We start from the raw sequence: 12,276 nt of genomic DNA, 5'->3' as shown, positions 1-12,276 counted from the left end.
CTGAATGATAGGATTCTGAAATTAATGGCATCCATGTGTCAGTATCACCCCATCTGCCAATGACAACTAGTTGAAAGTCCACGCAGCATTTCACACTACATTATGTAGCAGCAGTATTGTTTTCCATTTAAAAAGGAAGGTTTGCTATAACGGAATCAAACAGGAACTGAGTTACACAGAGAGAAACAGCTGAATGCCTTGGATTGATCTCTCTCTCACTTGCAGAAAGTGGCATCTTTGGTTACATGCATCCAGATCTTGATACCACATCTTGTGTGAGATGCTGCCTGTTCTTTACCATAATATCTATTACAGTCATGCTGGGATATTGACTTTCTGTGAATCAAATGATAAAAAGTGCCCCCATTTCCAAATTACTAGTGATTATTGCTTTGCTGTTATATAGCTGTTAGGTTTTTTAAAACAATGTACAAATAGGAATTAAATGAGATCAGAGTTAAAATTATGCTACAATGTTAAAATATCATGTAGAGTAAGATGATTTCCTATATTTAAGCACCTTTCACTTGCAAGTGCAAGACATCAAATCAAGACTGTACTCTAGGGCTGAGATTGAGGCAGCTTAGAGTATTTTCAATAACAAAGTCTGACTCAAAGAAAACTCTACTCTGAAGCAAAGACCAATCACGTAAGTATATTCTCTGTGGCTTGGGTGTTTTAACACGATTATGGTTCTGATAGAATTAAAGTTGGATCACTTCTTTAAAACTGGAGTATTAGGTCTGGCTGAGATGGAGTTAATTTTCCCCATAGCAGCCCTCATAGTGCTGTGCTTTGTATCGGTAGCTAGAAAGGTGTTGATAACACACCAGTGTTTTGCCTACTGCTGAGAGTGCTCGCACAGCATCAAGGCTGTCTTTCCAACATTGCCCCCCTCACCAGTAGGCTGGAAGTGGGCAAGATCTTGGGAGGGGACACAGCCAGGACAGCTGACCCAAAGTGCCCAAAGGCATATTCCATACCATAAGACGTCTACTCAGCAATAAAAGCTAAGAGAAAGGAGGAGGAGGGGCGGCATTCGTTATTACGACGTTTGTCTTCCAGAGCAACCGCTATGTCTATGAAACCTTACTTCCCGGGAAGTGGCTGGACATCACCTGCTGATGGGAAGTAGAGAATAAATCTTTTGTTTTCCTTTGCTTCCATGTGCGGCCTTTGCTTTTGCTTTATTAAACTGCATTTATCTTGACCCATGAGGTTTTTTTCCATCTTATTTTCTTCCTCCCTTGCCCTGCTGAGAAGGGGAGTCATAGAGCAGCTTGGTGGGCACCTGACGTCCAGCCAAGGTCAACTCACCACATGCAGTTAAGCCCTAACAATTAATGAAGTAATCATTATTTTAAATTTCCTGTTTAGGGTGATGAACCTATAAATATCATCTGTGTGATGACAACCACAGAGTAACTTTTTGGGAATAATGTCACCCATGCCCACAACGCCCCTTACTAAAACTTGTCCACATTAACGTCTGAGGTGGGCAGCAGTCTTCCTCCCCATCAAGCTATAACATTTCATTATCTACTTGCCCTCCACCAGTGCGAAAAATAGTGATTACCTTCACATGTTTCTCCAAACCCAACACAGCTACGTTCACCAAACCACATTTTTATGATTGGTTTCCAAGAAAGGAAGAGAAAAATGAGTGACATAAAAATAAAAATACATATTGCAAGGGAAACACTCAAAATGGGTCACTGACTTGTTGGGAGTCCAGCTTGAAACAGGCCAGGCCCTAATATCCACTAGTTTTGAGAATATAAAAGATTAAGGAATCTAAAAGTCAAAGGCTATATTGGAAATGGCCTGTTGACTTTTACAACTATAGTGCACGTTTCACTACCTCAGCCTCAGATTGTGGCTATAGACACTGCAAATGGCATAATACCAGATCTCTCAGAACCCTGGCAAATTTCTCTACCTCTCACAAAGTTTCAGCATTGCAGACAATAGTGTGAGGTGCAAGGCATAAATTGAACATCATCAGAAGACATATACTGTTCTCCCACAAGAGAATGTCCATGACCAGAGACTCTTTGCATATTTCTTCACTTCTTCAAAATGTCTGTGTTAGCATTAAGAATTATGTCATCCTCTGATCAATGCAAAGATACTATTAGCTTTCCTTTTACAAACATATTTCCTTTGCACCTCAGAAAATTTGTCATATTACTTTTGAGGCAAAAGTTACATTGGTCAATTAAAAAATGCTATTCTAAGGCACATGGAGGACAGGGAGGTGATTCGAGACAGCTAGCATGGCTTCACCAAGGGCAAGTTCTGCCTGACAAACCTAGTGACTACATCAGTGGACATGGGAAGAGCTACAGATGTTGTCTGTCTGGACCTCTGTAAGGCCTTTGACACAGTCCCCCACAACATCCTTCTCTCTAAACTGTAGAGATACGGATTTGATGGGTGGACTGTCCAGTGGATGAGGAATTGGTTGGATGGTCACATCCAGAGGGTAGTGGTCAACGGCTCAATGTCCAGGTGGAGATGGGTGACAAGTGTTGTCCCACAGGGGTCTGTATTGGGACCAGTACTGTTCAATATCTTAATCAATGACATTGACAGTGGGATCAAGTGCACCCTCAGCAAGTTTGCAGACGACACCAAGCTGAGTGGTGAAGTTGACATGCCTGAGGGACAGGATGCCATCCAGAGGGACCTGGACAAACTTGAGAAGTAGGCCTGTGTGAACCTTGTAAGGTTCAACAAGGCCGAGTGCAGGGTTGGGACAACCCCCAGTATCAATACAGGCTGGGGGATGAAGGGATTGAGAGCAGCCCTGCCAAGAAGCACTTGGGGGTACTGGTGGATGAAAAGCTGGACATGAGCCGACAATGTACGCTTGCAACCCTGAAGGCCAACCGTATCCTGGGCTGTATCAAAAGAAGGGTGGCCAGCAGGTCGAGGGAGGTGATTCTGCCCCTCTACTCTGCTCTGGTGAGACCCCACCTGCAGTACTGCGTCCCGCTCTGGAGCCCTCAGCACAGGACAGACATGGACCTGTTGGAGCAGGCCCAGAGGATGGCCACAAAAATGATCAGGGGGATGGAACGCCTCTCCTACGAAGAAAGGCTGAGAGAGTTGGGGTTGTTCAGCCTGGAGAAGAGAAGGCTTCGGGAAGACCTTATTGCAGCCTTTCAGTACTTAAGGGGGGCTTATAAGAAAGATGGGGACAAACCTTTTAGCAGGGCCTGTTGCAACAGGACAAGGAAGAATGGTTTTAAACTAAAAGAGCGTAGATTTAGACTAGATATAAGGAAGAAATTTTTTACGATGAGGGTGGTGAAACACTGGAACAAGTTGCCCAGAGAGGGGTAGATGCCTCATCCCTGGAAACATTCCAGGTCAGGTTGGGTGGGGCTCTGAGCAACCTGATCTAGTTGAAGATGTCCCTGCTTATGGCAGCGGGGTTGGACTAGATGACCTTTAAAGATCCCTTCCAATCCAAACTATTCTATGATTCTCTAAAAAAACAAAAAAAAAACCAACCAACCAAAAATTCCCTATGAAGCACTCACTTCTCATTAATAATTTAAAACATTCTCACTATCTCTCTCGTCTAAGGGAATACTACTACTGGCCTCTGGAGATTATATTTATATTATTTTGATTGTTTCAGTACTACTTTATTGTGACTAGAATAATTAACTTCTGGCTTAATTGTTACTATTGACTGGACTCTCCTCTCCGTCCAGGCAGTGTGTCACAGTGGAGACACTGGAGAGAATCCTTGGCTTTGCCCCACCACTCTGGCAGAGCCCAGGGGAACGTATGGGCAGTGTAGAGGCAGGCCCTGTGACTCTATGCAACCACACTGCATGTATGCACTTAACTTGCGCTGCATGCAGTTTGGCCATGCTGCTCAGTCTACAACCCAGTGTAAAGGCTTTTGAAGTGAAAAAGAGGCTTTTGTTTCTGCACTAATTACAGAGTACAGTCTTTGCAGGAACTTTGTGGAAAATTCCTGGTCTATTCTTCCTTCGCCAATCTACTACTGAGAACGGGTAGCCTGTGCTATTAGACAGCTGGATAACAAGATGGGAGTGAATAGTCTGCTTGATTAATACAAAAACATGTAAACTCACATATCAACCATTTTTCCCCTTTTGTGTTCTGCCCTCCCTTGACTGCACTAGAGCTTCACCTACTGAGGCCTCAAGACAAATAAGCAGCCTGTCTTCTCTTTGTGCTTAAGCCTGGCTACAGACTCCCTCCTTCAGCAAACATCAACACTGCTTCATAACTGGGTCATAGACCAGTGCAGAAACCTGTCACATTCCCTTCCCTGTTGGCTTCTGTGTTCCAGATCCACAGCACTACCACCAGGCTGACAGACTAGTTCTGCCTGTAATGTAACTTAAAGAGAAATAAAAATCATACTATAACATTGCAGAATAATGTTTCACTATGAAAAATAACAGTCTTCACATTGTTTGGACCACCTAGTGGACAGCTTTTTTTGTGGGAATAACAACTTATGTAGTATAGCCCTACATTATAAAACACATGGATTTTATACATGTGTTCTTATTCCAATATTTGCTATTTCACTTGGTTTTCATAATAGGTCTAACAGTATTCTCTTCTTAAAAGTATACTTCACACAATAAGACTGAATACAGATTGAGCAGTGTGTGAAAGCAGCCGAATTTCTGAACGCAAGCCATGCTTTTAAAAGCACCCACGGAAGTTGTTATTCTTCAGCAGGTTTACTTCCTTAATAGTTACTCATTAAAGTGTGATTTATATGATCATCTATCTGAATATCTTCATGCTTAAGTAGGAAATTCCTTACTTCTCTGTATTTGCATGCTTATTCATTTACACATATGTGTTTCTTAAACAGTTCAGACCAACAGTTGCATTTATCTCTTGTTCAAATTCTATTCTTCTATTGCTTCACATTTTTTGAAGTCTCTCTAAATTACTGGGTAATGGCTCTGAATCACATGCTTGCTAAGGGTGTAATTCTGCCAGTTTTACTTTCTCTAATTGTTTTACCTCAGACACAATGTCTTTCATTTCAAGGAGACTAGTTGCAGGGTAACATACAATATCCAGTGAGAGTAAGGATGACAGATTCAGGCTCTGACTGCTTTCCTTAAAAGAATTTGTTGAAGATATTTCTGTTTGACAGATTTATTGTTTAATATGTAATAATTTAAGATAGTAATGCACATATCCCCTGCAGTCCCACAATATGGATTCAAAACCCATACGGACAGAAATGCATGAAGAGAGAATAATGGACTTCTCAACCTGCTGTGTTTACATACTATTCTGTTTTTAGCATGGAAAGCACATTATGCCTGTGTAGAAGACTAAAAACATTGAATTTGCATTATTTCCTGTAACAGAAGGATCTCCCTATAAATAACTATCTTCTTACCTTTACATTGTAAATTGTTTAAATGAACTCTGTAAAGTTTAAACACACAAATTGCAGGATTAGGGCTCAAGTATTCAGATAAATATTTGTAGACTTACAAGATGAAAAGTGTCCTATTAAATATATAAACAGAAATGTTAACATATGGCACAAAATTATAAACAATTAATTTTCAGTAATAACCTAGAAATTAATGTATTATCATTTATATTTTGGCTCCAGTTACAGATATCACATTATCAACCTACTTAATCTTAAACTGTGGAAGGTATTCTATGATCCAGTATTAAAGTCTGTATTCACGGATTTGCAAGGACACAATGACTACAATAACAGAGAAAAGTATTCTGATAGGTAATGATTTCCTGGAATATTCAAAGATAAACCAGTTAAAACTCAACAAATATCATAATGTTTTACTTCAAGTTTTTAAACTGTTACTGACCATGGCAAAAATAACATATCAGCAAATAAAATAAAAAACCACATTGCATAGGTTGTAGAATTATTGCAGACTTTCCTGTGTGGCTGACTGAATCTTTGTGCGTGTGAACAAACAAGTTGTCTTTCATTCTGCCAAACATGAGAGATTTCATTACTGTCTTCCACTTTTCAGGCTGGAAGGCAAAGGAAAGCTGAAGATCTTGAAAGTCAATTTGATTTCATTAAAAGGGCATTTCCAGATTATTAACCACATTTTTAGTAGAAACTATATTTTAAAAATCTTTATACTTCTGTTTCTGTAATTCAGGTACTTAAGGGCTTTTTTATATTTCCAGGTTGAAAATGTGTAGAAGAAAGTTAGTTCCTTTATGTTTCCTGCCTTCCAAGGGATTGTTAAAAGACCTCATCAATATATAAAGCAAGTTACATGCTGACAACATGTAGCTTATAAATAGTAAACGAAAGATCTCTGTTACTTTACTATATTTCTTACCTCCTTTTTTAAGGGATCTCAAGGGACTTGACAACTGATGATCTGCAGCTGACTGGGATTGGCTAATTGATTGTGAATCATTCATTTTGAACAAATGTTTTCGAATAAATGGAGAAGCAGAAATCTCATCCAAATCCTTCTGGAATAAAGAATGCTGGTTTAGGTACATAAGAAATGTATTGATTCCACTCTGCGATGATAACTTATCGTTGTGATCTCACAGAAAGCAACTTATTTTCTACGACTCTGTGAAGTGTCTAATGCTAGATTTAAGTTACACAAGATTCTCGTGGCTTTCAGCAATACTGGCTTAGCACCCATGTTACAAACATTTGTTTACTTTCTCCATTTAACTTATGTACCCGCTTTCCTCATGCAGTTAAATCATAGCATGCACTGTATGCTGATTTCCTCTCATAGTTAATTTGTATCTTTAGAAAAAAGCTATAGAGCTATAGGAAGGTATTAATCTGCTTAACATTTCTAAGTACATCATCCAAGGGATTTTGTTTTTTTAATCTTACATATGCTCAGCAGAGTTACTGGCAAAAACTGTACATTTTCTCCATTTCATCCTTTCAACATCAAATAGTAAGCAGCAAAAATTGGATCAGACTTCAAAGACTATGCTGTGCTCCAAGTCACAGAGCGACTCCTCCATTTCACATATTGAATTCGAGCAGGATATCAAAGTGCTACCAAAGAACCTCAGGTCCTTACTAAAAAAGAGTCTCTAACATCTGTAGAAAGTGAAGTGCACAGACAAATCACCTCAGGGAGCAGCTAGCATTTATTCTCAGCAGCAAATTTCCAGCCTTTTGATTCTCTTATTCACTGTACCTCCCTGTCTTTCTACAGAACTAAAGTTCTTAGCAAGCAGGCTTTTGTCTCAAAGACTTCAAAACATCACTAACGGTTTCATGTTCAGATGGCTACGCCAAGCAGCCATGAACACATTGCAAAACTGTGGACTCAGGAATTTGAAGTTATAATGTGATGTTATTTTAGAATATAAACTTAGTAGTACCTTTTTTGTTTGTTTGTCAAGAAAATCAGGCACCACAGGAGAAGACTGGTTACTGGTTTTCTGCCTAAAAACAAAGAAAAATAAAATATGTAGTTTAAATATTGTAATTTCTTCATTCTTATAAAAGGTTTACTGGCATACACATTTTTTTGTTAATTTTCCCTTTTCCCCCTCCCCCAGTTTCTAAATATGCACATACAATCAATTCAGAGAAAACACAGACCAGTCCCATTTCCTCTTATAAGGAAGTGCATGTTATTAAACACAGTAACAGGCTATGAGCAATGAATTTGTCATTAAAAATGTGTGGATACATGCATATGTGTAAAATGAGTTTATGAGAATTCTATGAAATTGAAGTCATGTATTAAAATTAATTTGACACGATTTTATATGAAACTTTTTTTCCCAGGGCTGTGAAAAGCTGTTTTCACAAAATTCAAACTTAGACATTCAAAATCTGACAGATGAGGCAGAAGTGAAACACATGGCTTTGTGTTCTCCTAAAGCCATTTGGGTTAAGCACAGAGGAAGGAGTAAGAGTTCTTAGATTTTTTGTCTATATCTGTTATTATTTTACCATCACATTATGTCACCATAAAAATATTAAAGGCCAACTCCTACTCTCATTAATGCTAATTAAAGTATCATAAAAACCTTCTGCAGGCCCTGATCCTTGTTGGCAGGCCTTTGAAGTCAATGGATCTCTTCAATAGTAAAGTCCACCCAGACAGAACTTGCTCCAGAATCTTTAGCTATGCAAAACCAAAAAAAGACGCTACCAATTTCATTTGATGGATAAAAAACTGAAGTTCACAGATATTATTTGATATGCTTATGGTCCTAAAACTGGGATTAAAAGCAAGATTTTCTGATTGTCAAAACATGCCTCAGTCATTGCATCATCAATCTCCAACCCCCTCACAACCTTTCTGAAAATACAATTAATGGCAGTTGCATTTCTACTTATAGATGAAAACATCTGAAATCTAAGTTTCAGTCATAGATTTTGGTTTAGACGTATATATCATAGTTTTTTTCATAGATGGGGAAAAGCTTTACAAGGTACTAAGTAGCTCTTTCAGTTTTACACAGGTTATTACAACTGAATACATTTCAGCCCTTTCACTCACAGTGGAAGGGGGAATATAAAGAACAAAAATTGCTTTACTGATTAAAAAATACAATGTATGTTATCTGAAATTTCATTTTTTGTCAATATTTATGTTTCAGTCAGCTACACTAGTTAAAAATTACATATGTAACAACAGAACAACATGTTGGACTTTAAAAAATATGTCTGGCCACATGTTCATTTTACCTTTCAAAATGCACCTTTAAAAATAACACTACTGAAGGACTTGAAACATTTTAGACTATTATGTATTGGATTTGATAGCTGTATATCACCATGCATATGTATTAGATAATACATTTATTCTGTGACATCCACAAAGGCTACTGAAGTATTTCAAGCCTTATTTGCAATAGGGTTTAGGCTCTTAGGTTAATTAAGTTTGCCTGAATGTGTTACCCCAGCTCAAGAGCATTGACTTGAATTGTTTCAAACTAACTACAACAATGATGGCATCACGGTTGTCAATAAGCTACCTCAGGGTGTGGGAACAAAATGAAGCTTTCATGAACATGGTAAACATTCAACTTTTCTGTAATGTTGCAATTTTGCGAACAAAGTTTGGAATTGCTTGTCGGGTTTGGGGAATTTAAATACCCCTTTATTCTTTGACACTAAGAAAGAGAAGGAAAACATTCTGCCTAAACTGTAATTTGAATTTAAAGTGGTGTTTTCCTTGGAGGAAATGGAGGGAACCATTTTAAAAATGCATTCTCATTTTGTACTGGCACACTTCTTGTACAGGAAAGTATAAAATATGTCTAGGATAGTATTTGACATTGCATTTGTGCATGCACTATATTATCTGTAAAGTTCTTTATTACTATTTATCTTGTACATATATTATTTAGATAACTATTTATTTAGTGGAATTAGTTAGATAACTTGCCACTTTTCCCCAAAATCACTCAAGCATTTATTGAGATGATTCATTCCCCCACGCCCCAATACTGAAGAAAATAAACCACATATGAGCTAAAAATCATTAATAATCCTCAAACATCACTGTCGTGGATGTCAAAATCAAAATCTGCTGTTGCATCAGTATGTTGCAAATGGCCTACAATGCAAAACGGACTGAATCATCATCTAAATTTAAATATTCAGATTTTGGGGTGGTTTGGATCTGGATCTAAATCTGCAGCTTGAACTAATCTCTACCTTCTATAAAAAAAAAAATCTAGAATTTAGTATGGTTTTGCCAGCACTTTAACTTTGCCAGGGCTTGAACATTGTCTAAATGGTTAAAGCATGAAGGTAAAGTTCAGTAACTTGCCTTCTGTACAGCTTAAACTAGCAAAAATCAGCCTCTGGGATTCTGAAGCCCTTAGACGCCGAATCTCTATCAGGACCCCAGTGATGCCATGTTTCTGACTAGAACAATCCAAAGTTGGGTTGTATTTGGCACAAGATACCCCATCCTTCCACAGAATGTACTGTTGCTGATATAAGTATGTACTTCATGATTACTAGCTTTTACTCATGAGCTTTTTGTTGTATTTTTTTCCCCCTGTCCTGTTGAGATGGGGGAGTGACAGAGCAGCTCAGTGGGCACCTGGCGGCCAGCCAAGGACAACTCACCACAATGTCAAACGGGCAGGGAACACTTCTGAAAACATGGCATCAACTGTAGATGCTAAGCACCTTGAAATCAGCCTCTGAGCTATTCTGAAAATTTGGCTGGTATGCAATATGAAAAATGCAATAGCAACAGGAGGGCAGCTCTGCAGTAGTTAGTTCATATGAGCCCATCAGATAGCTAACATTTTCAAATATGACATCTGAGGCTGATTTTGAGGTGCAGGGTATTTTCAGGTTATCTTTGAAGAAACTGCTTGTCCTATGGTTTCCAAAAATTTTTATTTTCCACATTTGCAGGAAAGCAGTGTTTGGGTCAGAGAGATGAGATCCAGTCAGCAACTTACCTGGGAAGGATGCAAGAGATCCGGGATCATGTGCCTGGTTTCAGTCAGGCAATACAACAATTTGCTGCTGAATGTTCAGCTACTGAGCTATAATACTCCTCAGTCTTCACATATGGACTGTCTATAAATCACTCAATTAGCAAGAAACATTGACAAAAAGAGAAACATTGATTCTTAGGGTCTGTCTACACATCTGTATAGTGTACAGCCACACTATCCTCAGCATTGAAAGCAGGCAAACCATAGCAGCATAAAACTAGTAGCGCAGACTAATTTTTGCTGGAGAAAAATAGCTAGTTTTGGAGTTATTCTGGCCATTACGAGTGTAAGTCATGGAATTTGGGCTTTCATCATTTAAATGCTCTTGAAAATGTTAGAAATACTCCTAGATATTTCACTAGAAAGAATACAGCTCATTTTGCAGAAATAATATATTCCTGAACAGAACAAATATAACCCTTCCAGCATCTACATGGGTAGATGAAAAATTCCAAAAGGATGGGGAGGAGGAAAAAAAAAGATGACACTGAAAAATCGTGCCCCGATTTCCATTTACACCTTTATAAATCATGAGTAACTATTTGAACTTATGAACGATAAAGTAATTAGAAGTTCACATGACAGCAGAATCAGGCCCAATGGGTTCCACTGCATGCCACAGGAATTGCAGACCTCCTATGTCCATCACAAGCAATAACCTTAATGTTTGCTATGATTACAAATAGGAAAGTGAAGCAAATAAAGGAAAGCAGAATGTCTTCATACCAGCTTTTACTGTGGAAAGAAATGAAAATTCATATTCAAAAGATGACTTATACAAGAAACCACAGCGTGGTCTTGACAGAAAATGAAATTATCCAAGGAGGAAATTATGGAGCAATGTTAGAAAGGTGTAAGCAGTAAATCACCAGGACCTGATGGCATTCATCTGAAGGTTCTGAAAAAAAAATAGGTTTAAAATGCGGAGATGCGACCCTTTCAGGCAGCTATCCATGAAGAATAGAAGCACGCTAACACAGTGATTTTTTTTTCTTTTCCTTTTAAACAAAAGAATCCAAGGAAGGTTTTGTTATTTGACTGACTGAGTGACCCTCACTTTAGTGAGAGGCAAACTGCAGATCAAGTCAAAGAAAGCATAGCAGAAGATAGAAGAGTTTTTATACGGAACAGTTTAATTCACATTAAGCCAGTTTCTGAAGTGATCTGTGCTCATGTGACTGAAATCATGTTTATTCTCTACTCTCAGTGATACACGGGATATTATGTTTATGTGCTAACACACCAGTGTCCATGTAGGTGAATCCACATTTCAGTGGGCCTCCAGCTATTGCAGAGCATTCAGAAATAAACATTGTTCATTTTTCAGGCACAGCATCAATGCTGTTGCAAGTAAAGCTGACCCAAGGAGAATTCCTCTAGAACAATTTTTATACTTACTCCCTACACTGATGCAGCAATGGCTCCTGGCACTAAGATGCTATAAAAGCGGCTGACTTGCAATGCCAAACCCACTGGTACAGAGATGTTACATTTCAAGAAGTCACTGTTTTTTTCAAATCATAAAAAGAACCTTGGCAAATCATCTAAGCCATCCCCATTTTCAGAGAAAAATCAGCTACACCTACTCTTTTTTTCTTTTTTTCATAAGTTTGTCTAAGCTGATTTTCAAAACCGGCAGTGATGAAGATGTCAAAAATTCCCAAGGTAACCTACACGGGGCTTTACTCAGCTTACCATCAGTGAGCTTTTCTTGATGTCTAACCTAACTCTCCTCTGCTGCAATGTAAGCCCATGATTTCTCGCCTGATTCTCAATGGAGAACAGTTTGTTCCT

At 38.4% G+C, this 12,276-nt stretch overlaps 1 protein-coding gene across 1 annotated transcript in view; it reads right to left on the bottom strand.

Moving 5' to 3' along the window:
* The window catches only part of MYO3B (myosin IIIB), a 188,341-nt gene that overhangs the window by 38,272 nt on the left and 137,793 nt on the right, over positions 1 to 12,276 (bottom strand). The window contains exons 29-30 of the mRNA XM_075153187.1: positions 7,384 to 7,447; positions 6,357 to 6,495 (exon numbers count right to left, since the gene is read on the bottom strand). Of these exons, the coding sequence (XP_075009288.1) occupies positions 6,357 to 6,495; positions 7,384 to 7,447 (203 nt within the window). The remainder of the gene's footprint in view (positions 1 to 6,356; positions 6,496 to 7,383; positions 7,448 to 12,276) is intronic.

This window comes from Calonectris borealis, chromosome 6 (assembly GCF_964195595.1).
Source record: "Calonectris borealis chromosome 6, bCalBor7.hap1.2, whole genome shotgun sequence".
Lineage (NCBI taxonomy): Eukaryota > Metazoa > Chordata > Aves > Procellariiformes > Procellariidae > Calonectris > Calonectris borealis.
The sequence above is the reverse complement of the archived record's forward strand: the minus strand, read 5'-3'. Positions and strand labels throughout refer to the sequence as shown.